Genomic DNA, 22,486 nt, shown 5'->3' on the forward strand with positions numbered 1-22,486 from the left:
GAGTGCAAAGATATTTATGAAGAGGCAAAAATAACTGGAATATGTTGGAAAGAGGGCAAAACATTTTGACTGTTTTGTTGTTAACTCAATTAAGAGGTGAAAGCAAACATTCTTGACCATTTAATAGATGTTAGAATAAAGGCCAAATACGGGGAGACTGAGCGTGAGTAAAAACTCTGTGCAGTTTCATCATTACATAAATAAATGGAGTGGACAGAAAGGAGCAAAGGAGGCTTACAAAAAAGTAGGTCCAATTAGCTTTGATTTATGGGACCCATCAATGAAATAATTACTATTCTTGCATTTAAGATGGTAAGAGCTCCATGTAATTACTTAAATGTCCTTTTTTTATTTCCCTTACGGCAGTGGTGGAAAAAAGAATTTGGGTCCTTTACTTCAGTAGTAATAGCACACAGTGAAATACCCCACTACAAGTAAAAGTAAAAAAACTGCATTTAGAACCTTACCTGGGGAAATGATTGAAAGTATAATCAGAAAAATTTACTTTCAGTATCAAAAGTCAAAGAACTCATCCTGCAGTAAAATGGTCCCGTCTGTGTTTCACCATTACATTTGATGCTGTCTGGGTTAAAGTAATAATCTCGAAGATTTTCATGTAAATAAATGTCTGTTAAGTCTCTATCTATCGCAGGATGAAGTTAAAGCCTTTACATTTGCAGTATTACAGACTGGGTGTCTGTGGCGACATTCACGGAAAAAATTACAAGTGGCGCCCAGTTAGTGACACATTTTCATCAGCCAGCAGTGGTTGGGCTGCCAGAGAGGGTAGGCGGAGCTAAGCGGCTGCTTTTCCGGTCTCTGCAAGTGTTGTGAGTAAACAGTAATCTACTATGGCTGAACAAACAAAGAAAAGATGGATGACTACAGATACAACTTCAAAAATAAGTGAAAATCCAAAGAAAAAGAAACAAATTTGACGCTCAGATGAAGGCAAACAGTCTAAAAAGGAAAGCGACCGTCAGCGAGGAAAATCAACAGTTGGACGTGGATGTCACACATGCAACACTTTCTGGATATCTGGGAAGTGAGCTCCTGCAATTACTGTTTATCACCATAGATGCCGCCAAAGAGAACAAAACTGAAATCTTCGAGATTAGCAATTTAATATTAGCTTGAATGCTGCAATTTACTGCCTTAGATGTTCCAGGTTGAGCTAATTGTTACTTACTTATATGATGTTGCAAAACCTAATCTACATAAATGTATATTCTTTAAGATCATCGCATTTTTTGTAGCCTCCCTGTCCTGTGAGAATCAAGCATTTTAATTCTCAGTTCTGTGACAATGCACTTTCCACTGTCTGGTTTTTAAATAGGTTATTTCACTTAAGAAGTAGAAGAATTTTCTAAAAAGGAACTATTATTCCTTCCCTTCTTCAAAAACCACAAAATTTGGGGTTAGACATTTTTTACTGGTTAAGAAGGGTATGTAAATTGCAGTCTGAAAAGTATCTAGAGCTGTTGGCCTCCTTTTAAAATCCAGCACGGAGTCACTCAGGCTGGCTGTACTGCACACATGCAGATGTGAGCATTCCCGCTTACACACAAACAAGCACAAAGAAGAACCAGAGCATGAGTGTAAAAATGTCTTACTGGTGCTCCTCTGCCATTTGTTTCTGCATGTCAGCAGTGTACTGGGGTCCAGCTGGTCTCATACCCATAAACTGTGGCTGACCCAAGAACTGCATCCCAGGGGTCTGCATCCCGATAGCCATCCCACCCTGTTAGAGACAAAAACACACACAAACAGCAGCTTAGAGATCTCATTAGCAGTCCTTCAGTCACACTCCTTTTCATTGATATGAAAGGCACAAACCAGGGGACAGCTCTGTAATTCAGAACAACGTTAATGGACTTCAGTATTGTTAAAAATCAGCAGGCTGCATTACATTTCTGTTAATGTGCTGATGTTTAAATCAGTTTGTAGTTAGATTGATTCTGAAGCAAATGGGGCCAAGAGGAGCTCCAAAGGCAGCACTCCACCTGAATGAAATCAGATTGTTTTATGTGTTCAGTATTCAGGGAAAGCAGCCCACATGTGCAAGTCTGTAAAAAAATTGCACAACTGAAAACAAAGAAATGGACAAACACAAAATATGAATCTAACACAATGCAGAACACAGGCTCACCTGCATGGGCATGGCTCCTGGGGGCATCTGTCCCCCAAAGTTCATTCCCATCATGCCCTGCATGTTGGCCTGCATGACAGGAACCATAGGGAAGCCCTGCTGTTGTTGCTGCTGCTGTTGCTGCATGGGAACCATGCCTGCAAAAACACAAACACGCTGTTACGATGTACAGTAAACATAAACAAGAATGGCATGTTCAATTACTATTTGAAGCATAACAGTCAGAACGATTTAAAATACACTGAAGAAAACTTAATACAAGTCTGGACGGGAGTTTGAAAAAAAGAAAGCCTCCAGAGTCTGGACATGATTCAGTATTGCAAATCAATTTCCTGGACAGCTGGGAAAAGGCGCGGGCTCAGCAACAAGCAAATCTGTTTTTCTGGTGACGACTGTGACAGCTTGGAGCAAAACAAGAGGAGTGAGGGGGGAAAATGTGAAAGTGTCTGTTTGTTTTCACAGATGCTGTGTGAGCTGACAGCCGGAGCTGAGCAGCCAGCTCCTGCTGCAGCCGCCAGATGATTCACCGTGTTAAGACTGAACCGCACTGAATAAGTGGTTTGTTTAGGTGGCTGCACACAATCTACTTTGTCTGAAATGACACAGCTAATGGGAGTCCACAGCCTAAATATGACAGGCAGGCACAGCTTAATGACACATCTGAGGCAAGAGAGGCACTGCTCTCCAATGTGGCAAATCCTACCTGCTCCGTACTTTCACCTAATGACTTTTGGTGATCCTTAATGCAAAGTTTAACTGTTAACAGGGATAAAATGAAAGGCTTTGTTGAGGATTTATATTTGTAACATTTCTAGATTGTATCCAGATTAAATGTAAATAGTGTGGACAGCAAAAAATAAGGATGCATGATATTGGATTTTTTGCCAATATCCGATAAGCCGATATTTTCCAATTTGCCAATTTTAATACCGATATATTAGGCACTTGTTTTTTTCCAACTAATTGCAGAGAACATCAAGTCTCCCCTATAGTGGAATTGATATCATGCCTACTCTTATTGTAGTGGCCCACTGGCAGATTCTTGAGATGGGCGATTCAATTTGTAGTGTTGAATGAATGAGATTTTGCCCCTCCTCACATGACTGATTGCAACCATTGCAAATAGCAACCTTGCTGTCTATTCGGAAACTTTGAAAAACTGCCATACCGCAGACATCTTGCACCCTTCTTCACGCTTGACAGAAGTGGCGTGGTGCACACAGTTAATGTCGTAGCATTACGTCAAACTTTTTTATGGAATCATTGATCATTTGGGCAAAAAATTAAAGCATATTTTTATCGGCGGAAATTATCGGCAGAAAAATTGCATAATCTGCAGATACCGATAACATGCCGATCATATCGTACATCCCTACAAAAAAAAAATGAAATCTGATTTTTGCAAACCAGATCCAAGCCAAATTTGGAAGTGGTTTGAAATGCAATTCTAATCTGATTCTTACAGACTAGAGATGTACAAGAACATCAGAATGTCATCGATATCAAATATCAGCAAATTAAAGTCAGTCAGTCTTAAAAATCTGATTACAGATAGTAATCTTTAATGAGTGAATCCAATAAGTGAATATTGTCTGAATGTCTGGGAAGAAGCTAACTGAGATCTGAATCTAAGAAACAAAGAAAATGCAGCAACATCATGAAATTCAGAGTGGTCGTTCACGAGACACGATGTAAGACTTGATCAACAGGTAGCATTTAAAACGTAATATGTCTGTGATCAACTTCAGATGGAGAAGGGTTTATAAATACAGTTTTAAAACAGTTTGAGGACTGCAGGATGACTCACCTTGTGGCGGTCCCAGGCCCCCTCCAACAGGATACATAAAACTAGAGGAAGAAAACACAACATGTAGATTGTGAGATTGAAACTCAGGCTGAAGGACAGACAGCTGAAAGAGTGTAGGACAGCTTAGAGTTTACAATGTGAGATACAAAACCGCATCATGTGCCCTGTGGACTTTAACAACTTGGTTAACTTTCACTCCTTCTGCAAAAGTTAGAAATGATTGATTTAAGAAGCCACTGGTGAATGACTTATCGGAAGAAAAAAAATGATCCTATTAGGATTACTGTTGGTTTTCACAGATGAGCGAAATGCAGCAGCTTTGCATAAGATGTAATTTTAGTTTATTCACAAGCTCAGATTCAAGGTGATTTCCTTTCTACTTTGCACATCATGCCAAAAGCAGCTTAAATGTTCCAGTTTAGTTTCCACAGGCGACTTGGCCTCCGTGCTGAGAAACATGCCTTTAAGAAATAATCAGAAGAAGCCTCTACAAGCCGGCCAAGTCCCCCCTCAGCAGAGCCAACACACACAGGCCTTCAGCTATTTGTCAAATAACTTATTACAACTCATTTCTTCAGGCTGGAGCTGATGAAGCAGAGACAAATAGAAGAAAGAGGCAGCCAGGTCTCTGCTTCCCCGTCTGACTCCGAGCATCTAACTAATCCAGCGGCTGAGCGACATTATCATACTGATAACTTTAGTACCAACACGACTGTGCTGACAAAAGGGAGGCAGGGAGCTCATTGTCACACAGTTCAAGCATTTGCCAATGCAATTACCAACTCCCCATGGCAAAGAAGGAATTATTTTGACTGCAGTTTGACTTCTGCATGCTAAATTAACTTCTGGAAGCTTTTCCATCATTACAAGGAATATGTGTATTTGTGTACTTCTGTACACTGGGGCTGCAAGTAATTATAAATAACCCCTCTGTTTTCGATTAAATGTTTAGTCAGTGAACTGCGACACAAAGTGAAAAATGTCATTACAATTTCTCGAGAGCCCGATGTGACGTCCTCTCGCCTGTTCAGATGTTCAACAACAGTAAACTCAAGATTTTTACCTTTACAGTAATAAAAAAGCAAAGCAGCACAAAAAATATGTTTTTGTCTATGTGTGGATTTTAAGCTTAATTTCTATGTTACATGTTTACCACAGACAGTCTATATGAGAGGCGTAATATCAGCAAAAGAATTATTATCAAGCTTATAAATGTACTTAAAAGCTGCTATAATCCATCCATCCAATATCTACACCGCTGATCCTGTTCAGGGTTGGGCCTCTCTTAGTCATGAATACACACCTCAAGGCGTTCTTATGGTGTCTTTCTAATTATTATTTTGTATTTTTCAGCTTGCAACTTTGCTGTTTTGGTTCAGCAACAGCTGAGGCAATTACAAGATGCATTTTTAATACTTTTTTTTTCTCCAAATAAATGGGCTGCGTCCTACAGGTGTGACCAATATCCCAGTACAAAATGTAGAGAGAGGTATAGGGATGCACGATATTATTGGAATGTTATCGGTATCGGTCAATATTGACTTAAAAATGAACTATCGGATATCGGTCAACACGCCGATATCCGCCGATATAATTAACCGATAAAATAATGGGCTGCTGCATACTTGATTAAATGCCCGACCTCGGCGCAATGTCCCCGGCACGAAGAAGACCTGCGCGGCACAGCGTGATGATGTCACGTGTGTCTACCTGCAGCATGAGAGAGTTAGAAGCCAAAATGTCCGTGGTGTGGAAGTTTTTCAAAGTGTCCGAAATAGATAGCAAAACTGCTATTTGCAATGACTGCTCAGCTTCGGTGATGCGAGGAGGAGCCAAGGCAAAGTCTTTCAACACTACAAACCTGATAAACCATCTCAAGACCCGTCACCCCGACCGTTGTAGCAAATGTGATAAGAGTATCACCATTATACTGTACGCTAAGTCCAATACAGAAGAGAGTTGATGATCTCTGCAATTAGGTGTGCGGGAAAAAAATATCGGTATCGGTAATCTGCTAAATGAGTTGTAAAATATCGGCAAAAAATCTAATATCGTGCATCCCTAGAGAGGTATGTTATTATTTACGGTATTTTACCCAGACGATGGCGCTATGCAGTTGTTAGTGGTGATGTCACATCTCAGCATTACCATTAAACTGTTTCCAGGTCCAAGCCGCTACAATGTCTCCTATTAACAATATGCTGCAGTGCTGCACTAACTTGATTGTCGCTAACGCTTTGTCACGGACATGCACCGTCATGATCGCCATCTCAGGAGGTGGTGGAGACCAAAATGTGAGCTAAAAGGAGAGTGAATATCGGACTTAAATTCATCAGGAGAGCACAGTAAACGAATGTTCCTTCGTGTCTGCTGGATGCAGGCAACTATCAGCTGAATGAAGTTAACTATATAAAGTGATGCCTGTGTTGCATTTAGGACCTGTTTCTGCTGCCCCCAAGTGGCGTAAATAAACAGGTAATGCAGTTTTAGATACAGCAAGAAGAAACATTTTCTAATTAAAACACAATGAAGCCAAAATAGAAAACAAAAATCTATTGTGGTTCGTGTGCCTTTTACATCAACATGCTGTGGGTCTGCTGATAAAATACAGCCTTTTGACTTCAATAGTTTTGCCCCTTTTAGTGGTAAATAGCTGCTGACATTCAGTGACAGATTCATATTTAATGAGATGATAAAACATTTTTTAACAGTGGCATGTCTTATGTAATACTGAGTGATTTCGATAACAGTGTTAGTATGCATACATAGGAAATATTGATCACATTGGAAAGTAAACATTTAAGCAGAGAGGTGACGATGCTGCTGACGTAATACGACTCAGCTCTAACCTCAGCGATGACGATGCTTGACTTGGAGAGCTTCAGACTCTCACATCTGCTCCCTGTAAGATTTGCAGCTTAAAAGGCTTTTATAGGAGCACTACAGCACTGCTGCCCACCATCCTGCAGTGAATATCAGGTCATGGCTGGGCAGATTATCACAGGAGGAGATAAGCAGTAAGAGCAGCTGTGGCCTGGCAGGCCGCTGCCTTGTGAAAGGACTGTAATCATTCAGCAGCTATCATCAAACTGTTGTGAAAGATGGGAGACGGACGGGAGGGTCAGGAGTTAAAGTCAATGTCATCATAAAGGAGGAGGGCCATCAAACATTATTTTAGCTTATTCTGAAGCTGCTTCTAGAGTGGACATATGAAGTAAAATTACAGTCTGAGATGATATCGGATAACGTTATTGAGAGTCACTTAACCGATATTTCTCTAGAGTAGAATAAAAAAAGAAAGTGTTTAAAGTTTAAACATTCAGTCCTTGATTTAAACCGCGATTCATTTCCGGCTTCTTAACCAATAAATGTGATCATCTATTTATCATATTTTATTTATGTACTTGAAGGATCCAAAGAAATCATGATCAGTATTTTCAACAGCAACTACTTTGAGAAGCTTGACAGCAAAAAATATGTTCTGGCTCAAGCTGCTCTGGTTAAAGGACTTGCTGTATTTCTTTGTCATTCATTATATTAAAGCTCCTGTGAGGCGTTTCTAGCTGGTTATGAAACAGGCTGAAATTAATTCTGATTACTCGATATGAGCTACAAAAACTAACCAGACCATCAGAAAAAAAATTGATTATTTCTATGTAGTTATTTTTAATGCCTGAAGCTGCTGGCGGGGGGGTAGGTGTCAGACAAATCGATTAACCGGACACTGCCTTTGTTTACATTTTCCAGGACAAAAGTTTAAAGTGAGTGATACATATGACTGTTAAAGAAAGCAGGGTAAGATTTTTTGTTTTAAAACACCACTTAAGCATGTACAGGACAAAATCAGCAAACATAACAGGTACGGCTTTGTCCACAGGGGGCGCCAAAATCAACACAAACCAAAAGTTCACAGTAGCTTTAAATTAAATGTGTTGATCAATTAGCAAGCGATGTGAAGTCATGATTTGGGGATTTTGGGAAATTGTGCGAGATTTTATAAACATTTTAATGTGTTTAAGTGAGAAAATAATCAGCCAATTAATTGATCATGAAAATAAATAAATGACACTAAACAGTTATTTGGATCTCTAAACACTAAACAATGGCTGATTTGTATCCAGTTAATCTCTTTTGTGACCAGAAGTCCAACATAGCCCCCTGCCTCCGTACACTAAGACAGCAAACTGAATAATATATAAACACTATGACCTGACATGAATTCAACATTTAATTTAATTAAATGTCTCGTGTTCCTTATTCCACACGACTCCCAAACCCATTAATTGATAATAGATTTCCACTTACAATTCCAACTTGTCAACAGTTACAAAACACATTACCCACAATAATACTCTCTTGACAAGTAGGTAACAACATCAAAACATCATCTGACACTCATGAGGTCAAATTTCTGACAAATGGTGTCATCACATGACCTGCTGGAGCTATTGCCACCGTAATAGGATTGATGCCATATATTTTTTTGTCACAGTCTCCTTGAAAGAAGTACAGTCAACTTTGACTTAACAGCTCAGCATCATTATATAGTACACATTCATTAATAGCATGAACACCTGCAAAGGTTGCTTCAGCTGTCAAGTAGGATTAGTAAGCTGCCCTACTGTTCCACCTTCTGGCTTTCCACTCCCACACTCCTGCCATTTTTCTCTGTTATTGCTGTATTATTTTGTTGTGTGGCAACAACAAACACTCATGATGTTATATAAAATTCCTACATTCATATAACATTTGGCACAGAAGCATGCAACAGATACACCAGGGAGAGCTATGGATGTGAGTCTTCCTTCCTGCTCTTCTAGTTTTGTCAAAATAGGTAAGAAAAAAGGGATCGACATTCACTAGAGGGGGGTAGCATTGAAGCTAACAAACCTGACTTTAGCCAAGACCATTATAACACACTTCAATAATGAACTATCAGACATAAACAGATATGCATATTAACTACAATCCCCCAAGGTCTTCAGATTACATCTACTTTTTCCTACTGCCCACACTCATTCATGCAGTCTGAAGGTGGGTTTTGTTTCACCTGTCAGATCAGTATCACCTGGCTAGTCTAGAGTATATTTATTATTTAAGGTGCTCGAGCTCAGAGTATGAAAGAATCATGAGGCTTGTGTTTTAATCTCCTTTGCAGACCACCATCACACTGCTCTAATGATTAGACACCTTTACATCTACTAAACTGTTACATTTATTAACTGATTGGGGACTTGGAGTATGCATGTGTGTTTTAATATATAGATATTTCTACATAAAACAAAGCTGTCAGACTTAAAACATGCCTAGTCTTTGCAGCTGATTTGTATGAAGACAAATCTGACTGAATTTAGCAGATTTTCAGGAGATGTTTGCTTGGCATCTGCTTCACTTACTCACATACTCAACAGTTTACTAACATGATACTAAATAGCTCCACTGTAAATAATATACAAGTCAGAATGACGACGTAGATAAGGCCAGATTTGAACATTATCAGCCGTCAACAGGCCTGTCCGACAGGTACAGGCTAGTTTATAACAATGCTACAAGAGAGTGCATCTATCTAATAAGTAAATATCATGTTTTATCTCTAGATACCGTGAGCTATAGGCGTAATAACATCTTACAAGACGTCACACGTGAAAATTAAAAATATATGACCACTGTGGCATTGTTTTAAATGATTCTGGGCATTAAGAGACAGCAGACACAGCTAGCTAGCTAACGTTAGCTTCCCCAGTCACCTAACGTTAGCTGTGACACCTGACAACCAGCCATCTCATCTCATCACCCAGCATCGACAACAAAACCAGCCTCTATCTCCGTCTTTAAGACTCTTCGGTTTGATTAATACGTAGCTAAACTGCACTCAGAGGTAGATATGTCACATATTGTTTACATTTTAGAGATAGAGTTGATTTTAAAAGGCTAAAATACCTGCTGCCTCCCCCAGATCCTGGCCGCAGCGCCATCTTGATAACAGCAGTCACTAGTAGAATGATGACGTTAGCAGTGACGTACAGTGACCAGGGGACTGGGTGCCCTGAGCTTAGTCTATCAGGCACAGCTCAAATCCGCCTCACATGTATAGCTCATCTTTTATTATATAGCCTATATCTTTTTACGTCTCCTGCTCCTGGGCTATTGTCTTCTTTTTCTTGCTTCCTGCTCAGTAATGTTCTTATCAGGAAAATGAAGGCAAACTAAACACAACCGAGAGCCTGACAGGGGTTAAGTATGGCGTTATTTGGAAAGTGACAGTGAACATTTACTCAATTTATACAATTGAATATAATTAGAGTTAGTCTTATTTGACCTAAGAATGTCAAGTTTTTGCTTCTTTACACAAAGATTATATCGGCTAAGTTTATTACGTGACGTGTTATTGAGTGACCAGCAACTGACTACCTGAGAGGCAAGACACAGGGCCTACAATTCTCCGTTTAAAGTCATGTCGTTATCTGCGATAAATATTGTCTTCCAGCAGGTGTCAGTGTTGAGCTTGTTTGCAGCTTTAAAGACTCAGCCCAAACATGCACACAAAGGAGTATGGCCCTTTTATTCGTCAGAAATGATCTGCAGTGTCTACAGTCTGACACCGGCCATGAAGTGCTGGTCATATTTGAAGACTGACTGACACCTGTCATTTAAACCAGGAGCGTCATTCTTGCATCAAGTTTTATTCTGCATGTCCCAAGTGATTGTTACAATTTTCCTGCAGCACAGTAACCTCAAAATCTCTCCAAAGTATCTTCAAAGTGATTAAAATAACAAAAACCAAAAAACAAGGCTACAACATTATATCAACCTTAAATCTAGACCAATTGAACAAAGACAAAAAGCTCTATATTTCTGTTTTACAATACAAGTTTGAGTGTACGTTTCTAAAGTTGTTTTTACCTACTTGTGAACCAAAACAATGCTATATATATTATGGCAAACACATCAGCTCTGGCATTCTAAGAAATATTGCACATTTTAATAACACAATATACCAATAATAACCAACTTGTACTCTGTTTTAATTTATAAAACACAAAGTAAGTCCATGTAGATTGATATTATTATGGTTTTGCTGTATTCCACCTGTCCCCTGACATTTTTACTGGCTGCTTGAAGTCTTGAGGCCTTTGTGCGTCCTGACAAAATGATTCATTTGGCAATTTCATTGTTACACCGATGACAAGGTGGAGCAACAAGGAGAAGCCTCTGTGGCTTTGTGTTAGCGGGTGTTGTTGTGAAAGATTTACAGCTTAATGAGAGTAGGATGACAAGCACCGCTGCTATCCATCACCTGGTCTGCCCTCCACCTCTGCTGTACCAGAGTCCATATACATGACAGAGGGACGAAAGCAACCATTCAGGCTGCAGAGGGACAAACAACTGACCGAAAAACTGCAGCCAACTTTCAGTTTCTGTTCATTGTATGTCATGTAGATTGTGAAGATGAATGTGGGGTATTTTTTCCCCACAGGATTGATTTTAATCCTTTTTCATAACACAGTAAATTATTCCTTTATGCACTTAGTTTACAATCAGAGAAAATCTCACAGGACAGGACTGCTGCTATGAGTGAGCCCAACATGTACAACAACACTGGTTATTTTACATGTTGATCCTATATGTTTATATAGCCTACTATTAATCATGTCATCCTATTTAATTACTTTAGAGTCAACATAAAGTAAACTATCTAAGAGCTTTGATTTGTCTATGTGCAGGGTTGTTTCTGCCATTGAGGACACAAAGGTCACATCATCAATATTTTCTCTTGGATTTATATTAATCAATTATTCTATACACATAGACACAGAATACATGTGGTGAGGTATGTATGTTTGACTCTTTACTTTATTAATCCCATCTGAACTGCAGGTTTAGGCAAAAAAAAAGTGGTTAAATAAAAATAATAGATTTAAACTTGTGCGATAGAAGTTCTTACTGCGTAATAACTTTCAATACTACTGTCAATTTAACTGCCACCATTACTTCCTTTTGGAGCTATCTATATTTTCTTTTAGGATTAATAACGTTCTAAGTTATCTTATTTTAATATTTATATACTAAATTTATTTCCCCAGCAGAGTTATAGTGAAAGCTGCACTGCGAAGAAAAACAAGTTCAGAGATAAAATCTGAAGAAAATAAAACTGGTCAGTTGCATAAATAAGACCAAATAAAACTTTGAACATTTGAAATGAAACATTTCAAACTAAGCTTTCTGAAATTTCAAAAGTGATATAAGACGATGAGAAATGTTGGATTGTATTGAAGTGCTCAGCCTAAAACCTAAAGACTCTCCTCCATCTCTCAATCAGAGTTTTATATCTTAAAGAACAGATATAATACAGATAATACTTTAAACTGTATTTAGATCTTTGTGTTGGGCAAAAAGAAAGTAAAATATGAAACATCCAAATATTATTATTATTATAACAAAAGTGAAGGTAACATAGGAGATCTTGTTTTTAAAATCCTGGAAACAACCCTTCATGTTTGAGTCAAACTCATCTTCATCTCCCAACTAGGCCTTACATTTTTGTCAAAGATCCCCTCCAGACCTACTTTAGGACAAAAAAATAAATAAATTACCTAATTATAAAAAGCAAAATCAATGAATGTGCAAATAAAAATCAAATCAAAAGTTGAATTACTAAACACAGCATGTCTTTTTAAAAGGTCGAATCTTAGTGGCCAGTATCTGTGCTGGAGGGTTCAGGTTTCTACATCACTCTTGTGTAAGTTGCATATTAGACGAAAGAAGAATTATTTAAACTGCATTTCTATTATCAACCTGTGCACAAACATCTCTCTGCACAGCAAAGGTCAAATATGCAAGTAACTTAGCATTCCTCTAACAGTCAGCTGTGTGGTTGGTGTGTTAATGTGAGCTCATTACAGCTGTTTGGATTACATTCTGCTGCTCTTTGTCTCTTCCACTGAGCCTCATTAAAAAGACGATCAGGCCTCGTCAGTCTCCTCCGTCCCCTCCTCTTCTCTGGGTCAGTCTCAGGCCTGTGAGGGCCGAGCGCGGCCTCCTCCCTGCTGTGAGCGCCGGGTTTAGCTGGAGGCAGGCCGAATCAGTCAGTCATGTCCCCTCTGTAGGTTTGGATCTGGACTCTCGTGGGCAGACCCCCAAGAGAGGAGCTCCGGCCACAGAGGTGAACATTAACCCAGGTCCCATTCTGGGCATCCCACTACTCCCCATAAATCATTAACCGTCCAGCATCGAGCCGCCGACAGCATCAGCATGACAACATCAGTCTGTCAGGATTCCTTCTTTCAGCCTCACATGCAAATACAGTGAATTTAGACTCTTTCTGCTGAATACAGACTCGCACTTTTGCCCTGCAGAGACTCATCTCAAACACCTCATCTTGTCCTGATATTCAGCTTAATGCTTTATTATACAATATTAGTTCTTTCCCATTAAATCCCACTTAGAGAACAATGGAAAAAACTCCTTTATGAGGTGCTCTTTCTGCACTGTGACAAAATAAATGTACATTTAAATATTAAACAGCATAATTAAAGGTGGATGTATCTGGCATCATGTGCATGACAGGCTAGTCGAGTGTAATGTAAGATTAATCACAGACCGAGTCCCTGCAGACGCTTTACAACAGATCTCTTAAGTTATCGATGAGGTAACTGATTTTGCACTATTTATAATATTATTGATCTGTGTGACTAGGTTGGTCCGACTCAATCAACTAATTTGCAAGTTGATTTAAAAGACACCTTAATTAATTTTTTATATTTGGATTTAATAATTTCTTTTTAGTTTTGGATACTCTTTGATACAATTTAACTAATATTTAAAATATTTATTCTATTGCAAAATCAAGGAATTACATGCCTGAACAAAAGCATGGCCCTGGATCATATGTTTGAGTCGCTTATCTAGGAGTTTTAGAGAATTTCTTCAAGACAGTAGAAAGCTGCTGTTCTTGCTCCGACCAATAAAGTTGGCAAATTCAAAAATCCTCTGTCCTTTGAAATGTAGAATTCTTAAGAATTTAGGAATATCTGAAACATCCCTGTATGTACAGTACATGCCTTTTCAATGATTTATTCATTTTGTTGTAGAGTCAAACTTCTGAGAATTTATTCTTGACAAACTGATTTTTTGTATAGACTTAATCTGGCTTGTCTGAATTCACAGTGTTTCATAAACACATGTTGCATGACACATAATAAAAACATTCATCCATTTAAATCTGACCTTATGCACAGTAAAGCATCTTGTCTGCTTGTTATTTAGCATCATACACAAAATAATTCAAATTTTCTGCTCCCTTCTGATATTGTTACACCTTTATTATACATTCATAATGATGAATGTATTATCGTTTGTCTGTTTATAGTAGCTACTACTGCCTCCAAATTTGTACACAATGTTCACACTATCTTTAATTCAATATTATAAAAAATGTTCTAAATCTCTTTTAAGAGTAAAGGTAACTGCCTTGTGAATGAACTGTGCAATAACTGAGCGATTAATTTAATTTAATGCTATTTATTTCCTGGTATTTGAATGTATTTTCTGTTGGTTATTGTTTGTATATTTATCTGGTACAGCATTTTTGTAAGATGTGCTATATAAATAGATTTAATTATTAATTGGATATAATTGTTTTGCTTTCCGAAACCTGCAAAAAAAAATTGTATATAGAGGCAATTGTTTTCCTGTATTCGACAGGTAAGTGACACGCTCACGCCATTAAATTATGGATCAGGTTAAAAAGTGAATGCTAATGAGTTGAATTAAACTGAATGACATAAGTTGAGATCAAAAGCCTTCGATCTTTTCAGGAGTGCAGCCTGGCTGTCACTGTAGGTGGTGCTGCTGGCGATGTACGGTGAAGGCTGCTGATTGTTGCTCCAGAGACCTGACTGATCTCAGGGGCACAACAGAGGCCTCGTTGATCAGCCGCCTTTTGATGGAGGACTCCCGTCAGAGCAGCTCCATACATGTGTATGTATTTCTCCATAGAGAGGTTGGCGTTAACTCTGGTCGCAGTGACCAATTAGCCCTGGCAGAGAGTGGCCTCCTGACCCTTGACCCCTGCTGGGTAGTCCTATCCATTAACCCCTTGGGCCTCAGCTGGAGTTGATGTAGTGTCCTTTCTTCTGGCTCTGCTAAACACACGGCCACATTCACCCTGCAGCTTCCACTTTCTGTCTCTCTGCCCCTCTCCTCTGATCCCCGGGTGTCCGCTCGCTCCTCTCGTGACCTCTTCAGCCGAAACTATATATGCATCATCACCACAGTTAAACCCTCCACCAGGGCAATTTCTAGGCCATATTAATACACCTTATTACTTTTACCCATTCTCTGACTCACTGTGAATACTATTTGTTGATGATGACCCCGGTTAGCATTCTGTTGCGCATTTGCACTGTAGGCTCGCAACCATCCTGGGCATCAGCCAAAACAGTGCAAAAAAGTACAAAAGAGTGAATGTGATTTACCGGCATCACATTACTTACACACCTGCTTTGTAGTGTTAGCTACATCATTTCTGTGGCTAAAATCAACTCTATTTATCATAACACATAAATTAGCATCACGTTAGCTGGCTAAATAAAATTACAAGTTAGCCTAAATACTTTTCTCTCTGATGATATTTTTCCTTAAGATCACAATCAAGCAAACAGGCTAAGTTACACCAGCCAGTTGTAACTTAGCTACACTGCAGGGATCTTGTGTTAGTTTCTTCGTAAAGTTAACTGAATAAGTAATTTGTAAAGGGTAAGCTAGCTAATTTACAAGTCAGATTAGCATGAATCTGAATTTATTAGCTAACGTTATCCCACAAGAGTATTTTGCTATATTTGCCAGCTAGCTATTTATCTACGTTAGCAAGCAAGCTAACATAGGCTCACACACATCTGCCCATAAATTCTTGCCCTGCTCATGTTCACTCTAGATTTGTAAATTAAAGTTTTTGTGCTTTGTGTTGACGTTAGCTAGTATTGTAGAATGTTAGTGCTGCAGGGGAGCTAAAGCGAGACAAAGCACCCAGAAAGGTGAATAAATGGCACATCCTTTGGATTTTACCTGCAAAACAGTTCAAAGCTCTTTACATAAAAAGTCCACATGCCGCTTAAAACAAACAAGCAAGACAGTCTGTTTACACATCTGCAGTACAGAGTGATTAATACAGGTCAATTACTTCACTTTGGCATATCAAGAAATTAATGTATACCTTTAGTTTAGTTGCGAAAGTATTCCTAAATTCTGCAACTTTAACAATTATGATACCTGACTTGAATTAGCAATTAATATTGTGTTATTTACTTTTGTTAATTTGAATGTATTTCATACAAAGGTTGCTGTAAGCTGTTAGGTTGGAATAAAGTTAATCAATCAAAGGCTAATCAAAGACCAACAGACATTGTCAGTGTCCTGATTAAAAGAAATAGCTTAGAATGAAGCACTCGCAGCCATAAACACCTAACTGATACATTTATTCTGGTACTATAGCGCTAATTGGTAAGCAAATATAAACTTCTATACGCAGCCAGATTTTCTTTAGTGCATTTCTTAAAGCACCTGCTAATGAATCAAGCTTGTATTCAAACGGTAAGTCACAGCTGAATTAAATGTCATGTTTAGAGAGTTTAGTGTTTTATTTCAAACTCTAACAGATGCTAATGAGCCTCCCAGTATTTCAGTTTCTTTTAGAAAAGAGAATCAAAGAGACTTGGTTAGATCTTTGGAGGCTTCCTGGGTCTGAAAATCAAAGGCCTCATTGAAAACCAAATAGAGCAACATCAGTGGATTACAAGGCTTCCCTCAGCAGGGCTCCGAGGTGGAAGCTGCAGGTCTCACAGGCATAGAGGGCAGAGTCAGGGCATCGCCAAGTGATGCAAATCACAACCCTGATTTTTTTTAAAGTTTTAAATGGTTCACTGTTGTGGTGATTTTTTAACATAATGCACTTTCATGTCAAAGCTGCTGTCTTTAAAACAGCTATTTCGGATGTTTTTTGTCGCTTTTTTGCTGTTTTGTTTTGAAGGCAAACCCAGAAGTTAGCAGTTACCTTGATGTGAAGAAAATGGAAGTATAAACGGAACTTCAACTCCACCAACACTAAGCTTTCAACTTGTTAGTGTTTGGCGTAATACCTTTTAATGTTCCACACAGTCGTCTCTTTCAGCCACTTAGCAACAACCTCTTACAAGACATGAAAGATTCAAATGAACAATTATGTTGATTACTAACATATTTTGTGTCCTAAAACAAAACCTTAAAATCTAGTAAGATGGTGTTCAGACCTTATTTCAGGCATCAAAACAAACACCCATTTATTTCATGACAGATGTGCAAAATGGTAGCTCATTGCCAGGAATTACGACTCATTCCAAGAGCACTCTATTTATTTGGTTCACCTTCCCCGCTCTCATGGTGCTGCCTTCAGCCACTGTTTTAAGCTAAAAAGCTTGAAAACCCACTGCACGGCTGCTGCTAAATGCCAAAATGGGAAACAGACACAGTTAGTTACAAGCTGGTTAACGTATTGAAGTGTTAGGCTGCAAAAAAAACAGATATTTCACTTAGGAGTTGGTGGAGACCAAACACAGAGTTAAAAGAGAGTGCATACAAGTGGTTTATCCCTGAGGAGGCCAGAAACAAGGTCAAATGCTTCTTTATATTGGCTGGATTTGTAAATTAGTAACTGATTGCGAATAAGTTCAACTTTAAAAGTGATAATATGTCTGTGTTGTGTTTACTGTGTTGACCCTAGGTGTGGAAAAAGCAATTAATCCTGGTTTAGATAGGCTACTTTGAGTGAGATGTTTTGTTGTAGCAGAGAAGGTTAAATTGTCTTAAACAGAACTTGGCTTTGTTACACTAACAAGCAGGTTAACTTAACTTTTATATAAATATGTTTTCTTTTTGTAAAAAGTAGTACTTCTTTTAAATAAGACATTTTTCTTTACTTCAATTAACTTTTCTAAAATGTTATGTGCACTTTAGATCTATGAACTTCAAAGTGGCTTGCTTATCACACAGTACCTCCACAATTTTTGTAAAGGTTATAAACAGACAAATCTCTCAATAGTGCACAAAATAACCAACCCATGTTTGCATTTTGAAAAAAAAACTTTTACTTGAAATAGCAATATTTTCTCAGAAAGTATAAATAATGATTTATGATTGATTTAAATTTTATACAAAAATAATACATTAGGAGAGAAAAAAAAATCACATCCTGTTAAACAAGTTTGAGTGCCCTCTGATCAGATGGCAGTAAATGTGCCTATAACAGTCACCAACCAATCAACATAATGATACAAATGTAATGACCTAATATTGAACAGGAGACTGGATCTGCCACACTTATAACACACAGGGTTTGATGGTGAAAAAGGCCCTTTTTGTTTTATGAGTAAGTAAGGATAAATTATAGTAAAAGGAAAACTTATTGTTGACGCCAGTTTGGTCCAAAATCGTCAACTAGCAAGCTACATTGAGATACGTTTGTACGCTGAGAAATTTGTGGAAATCCTGGTAAGCCAGTCCACTTCCTTTACTGATGAAGACGACGGGAAAAGGGGGCAACATATTGGAGGAAATAGGCGGAAAAGAACCACAGTTTCTGGTATATTTAGGAAAAGGCTGAGCAGAAACAGACACATTCCCATACACAGACACGGTCTTTTGCTAACTAGCTAGCTTACAGCTGACTAGCTTAAAGCTAAAGTTTGTACACGCGAACATTGGGTTTGCTCTCTCCTTATAAACACAACTTGGCACTGTTCGCGTGGGTGTCTGTGCCCACAGCAGCTGCTCCTCTCCCTACATTTCTCAGCCTTTTTGGATTCCTGTATGATTAATTCAGCTGCTGTCACAACATCGTCCTCTTTCATGTCTCTCTCCTTCACTAAAATACCAGACTAAGATGTTTTGTTTCTGAATGCTTGTCAATATTTTCATTCTACGCCGTGGGGGGGATTTATGATGAGGAGTTATGAACAATGTTTGTCCTATTTTGGTATTTCTTCACATTGTAGCAGGAAATGGGAGAGGGAGGAGGAGGGTGAGTCCCATTCCTGAAATTCACCTGAACCTGTGTGCAAACATCGAAGAGGGGAAGGGCCACGTTTTAAGTGTGTGAGTCAGACCTCCCCCTCAGGGCAGACCTGGTTTACAGCTTTTGAGACATGACAAATAAAACCTACACTCAGCTACACTCTTATTCTTTGGCATATTTGTCACATATAAACACATCAATCTGCATGTTTCTTATGTTACAGGCAGCTTTCAACAACAGCAACTCCAGTATATAATAATAGTTGGTGACTTCACTGATAGTGCATATTCATTTCCAGTCTCAAGTGTGCAGAATCCAGTTATACAAAGCATTGCATACACCTATAGACGCATTGCATAGTCCTTTCAAGATTGTCAAAGTCTTTTCAATCACAGTATACACATTGAACGACTGCACCGATGCTTGTACAGTAAACTGAGTGTGAAACATGGAAGACTCCTTTAAAGCCGATGCACAAGATCAATAAAGGTTATTGCGATTGTCACAGTTCTGCTCGTGTGCAAGGCGATTTATGTGTAGTCGTTAAAAGGCATCCAGGAACTTGCTTCATTAGGTCTTTCAGCCCTCACAGAGGCTGATTAGTGTCTCTGTCAGATTCAGTGTGTCTTCATATTTCCACCTTAAATCACAGTGTTATAAAAGTTGTCCCAGAGCCTTCACTTGGTTCCAAATCTCTCAGTTTGTGAGTCTTTTTGGGTGCTTGGTTTTTGTTCTTTGAAAAAGAGGATCTCTCTTTTGAAAAGGGGCATAAAAAAGTGAATACTGTTTTAAAAGATTGTGTTAAAATCATACATCCTTGTTGATCATTTGCGGAGGGGGAATCCAGTCTCTCACTTTCAGCTGCAGCGAGTTTCCTTTTTTGTTTTTCTCTCTTTCTTCTTTTCCACCGCCTGGCCCACCGTCGTCACTCCTCCCCTGTTAGTTCTGTTGACCAACTCATCATCATCCAGCCGTGTCGTTGCCAGTTATTAAGAGTTGTCAGGGTTAACGCGGTGAGAGGGTGGAAAAATGTGCTCCTGTTGCCGGGCACCGATGAAGTCAGGTGGACGCTCTCACCATGCTTGAAGAGGACACTGAAAGGAGGAGAGGAGAGAAATGTCAGAGAAAGCAGGTCTGCGTTACATAAAACAATAAATACAATGTGTCTGGTCACACAGGTATATACAGTACAATGTGCAGCATTCCCAAGGGTTACTTAAAGAAACAACTGAGTACAGTAAAAACCAGTGGTGCTAAGTAACTAAGTACATTTAGTCAAGTGTGGGTACTTAATTGAGTTTTTCTTTATATGCTACATGATACTCGTACTCAACTATTTACTAGCTATTGTTACTTGTTACTTTTAAGATTAAGGCCGTAAATACAAAACAACATACGTTTATAAAATATGATCGTTATTTTACTGACATTTATAACACAATAACTAATATATATTTTACTTTCAATACTTTAAGTGCATCTTGCTTTTATTTATATATCAGTATAAGTTTAGTCAGTAGTAAAAAGCAGTAAAGTAATTATAGTTTGGTAATTCTGTCTTTACATGAGCTATTCATTTGAATACTTCTTTAGTGCAATTTGTGGTACTTTCTTTTTAAGTTTTACTTCAACTGTACTACATTTTGTTGGGACACTTTTTACATTTTTTAAAGAAATAGAAAAACAATGACTGTAATATTAAAAAAAAGAATAAAAGGACAGTCAATATTTTTTCTTTTATTTGACTACTGTCCTTATCTTTAAACAGCCCCACATTTTTTTCCACTTAAATCTTACCAAAACCATTTTTTGTGCAGCCATCCACATTTTATTTTTAGCTTCCTTACTGTACTTTTACTTCAAAACATATATTTTACTAACAAAAAGTTACATATAAATTTACAGATGAAGACTTCCAGTAAGTTAGAAACATACTGTATGATCATGAGATTTACTATACATTTTGTATTGTATTTTGTATGTTTTTTGTATAGTATTTTTTTTTTTACTGAAAATTTAAAACAGTATTTTTGTTTAGTATTCTTTAATTTTTGTATTGTATTTTTTTTTTTACTATACATATTGTGTAGTATTTTTGTATAGTATATTTTTTGAGTATGATAGAATCAGTATATTGAAAATGTGGTACACATCTGTACCAGTTATAAAGTAATACAACAACTCATTTGAAAAAGGCTTGTATCTGCATTATGAACACTTTGGGGGTTTTAGATACATTTTTGTTAGTATAACTTAAATACTTTGTTAAGGATGTGTTTACTTCTTTTCACCACCGGTAAATACCATACATCACTCCTGCACCTTCACGTGCCACACCTGACCAAATACATTCCTCATCCCTCTTCTCCTGACTCCTTGAAGCTTATTGAAAACCCCTCTCTCTCTCTCTCTCTTTCTCTCTCTCTCTCTCTCTCTTTTTAAATTTGTTTGTGGAATTTATTTTTCTCCTGTGTATCCAGGGGTGGAGGCAGGCGACCCCGGTGTGACCCTGCGGCCAGCAAACAGTCTCACCTGATAAAGCTGACCTGCAGCTTAGACCTGAGTCATTAGACGCAGGGCTGTGAGCAGAGGTGAGTTTTAAAACAGACTCAGGTATAATGGAGGGTTTCTCGGTAAACAGTGAGCGTTATAAAGCTCGAGCACGCCGGTCGAGTCATGAGAAGAAGGCTGTCCCGTCCAAATAAAGTCCTGATAAGGAAATACCTGCATGCTAAATGCTCTCTAAATAAATGAGTCTGTGAAATACCACAAGGTAATAATGCAGGTGGAGGTAAAGAGCCATTAGTAATTATATACAAGTGCAATTTGTGTTTTACTACCTTTCTAGTCTGGCTTTTAACTGAATTTTACTTTACGTTATTTATTTACTTATTTTGTATCTTTTTAGCATCTTAGTCTGTTTTAGTGATTCATATGTATTGATTTAGTGTGATATTATCTTATTTTAGTGCTTTATTACTTTACTCTAGTTTTAGTTTTCTGGATTACTTATTTATATATATATATATATATATATGAATATAACCTTTTAATGTTTTATTGTCTCATTTATGTTCTCCATTTTTTGCTATTTTTAATCTTAACATTTCAATCGTACCTCCAGTGTTTCCTCATTATGAATTCATGACAGCGTTTCCTCAGTTTCGTCAGTTCCGGGTTTTTTATTGAGCTCTCTGTTTACATGTTTTTATTTAGCCTTGTGCATGAATTGCTATGTAAAGCACTTTGTGCTGCATTTTAAATGTATAAAAAGTGCTATACAAATAAAGTCTGATTGATTGATTACTTGAGTGCAGCCATTTTATGTTACTTCATACATCTTAGACCACTACATTACAAAGGGAAGAATGTTTTACTTTAAAAAAGGAATAAATGCTTGAAAAATTAAAGCTGCAAAAGTCAGTGAAATATTCAGTTAAAGTAAACTAAACATGTAGGGGTTTTGGAAAGGCAATAAAAGGCA

At 38.0% G+C, this 22,486-nt stretch overlaps 1 protein-coding gene across 4 annotated transcripts in view; it reads right to left on the bottom strand.

Moving 5' to 3' along the window:
• Positions 1–9,936, bottom strand: part of synrg (synergin, gamma) — a 44,826-nt gene extending 34,890 nt beyond the window's left edge. For all 4 annotated transcript variants that reach the window (XM_069668087.1, XM_069668085.1, XM_069668086.1 and 1 more), the window contains exons 1-4: positions 9,897–9,936; positions 3,957–3,997; positions 2,150–2,286; positions 1,614–1,741 (exon numbers count right to left, since the gene is read on the bottom strand). In XM_069668087.1, the coding sequence (XP_069524188.1) occupies positions 1,614–1,741; positions 2,150–2,286; positions 3,957–3,997; positions 9,897–9,931 (341 nt within the window). In that variant the 5' untranslated portion in view covers positions 9,932–9,936. The remainder of the gene's footprint in view (positions 1–1,613; positions 1,742–2,149; positions 2,287–3,956; positions 3,998–9,896) is intronic.
• Positions 9,937–22,486: the final 12,550 nt, after the last annotated feature.

Source organism: Semicossyphus pulcher, unplaced genomic scaffold, assembly GCF_022749685.1.
Source record: "Semicossyphus pulcher isolate SPU_LCO1_2020_fin unplaced genomic scaffold, fSemPul1.0.p SCAF_19, whole genome shotgun sequence".
NCBI lineage: Eukaryota > Metazoa > Chordata > Actinopteri > Labriformes > Labridae > Semicossyphus > Semicossyphus pulcher.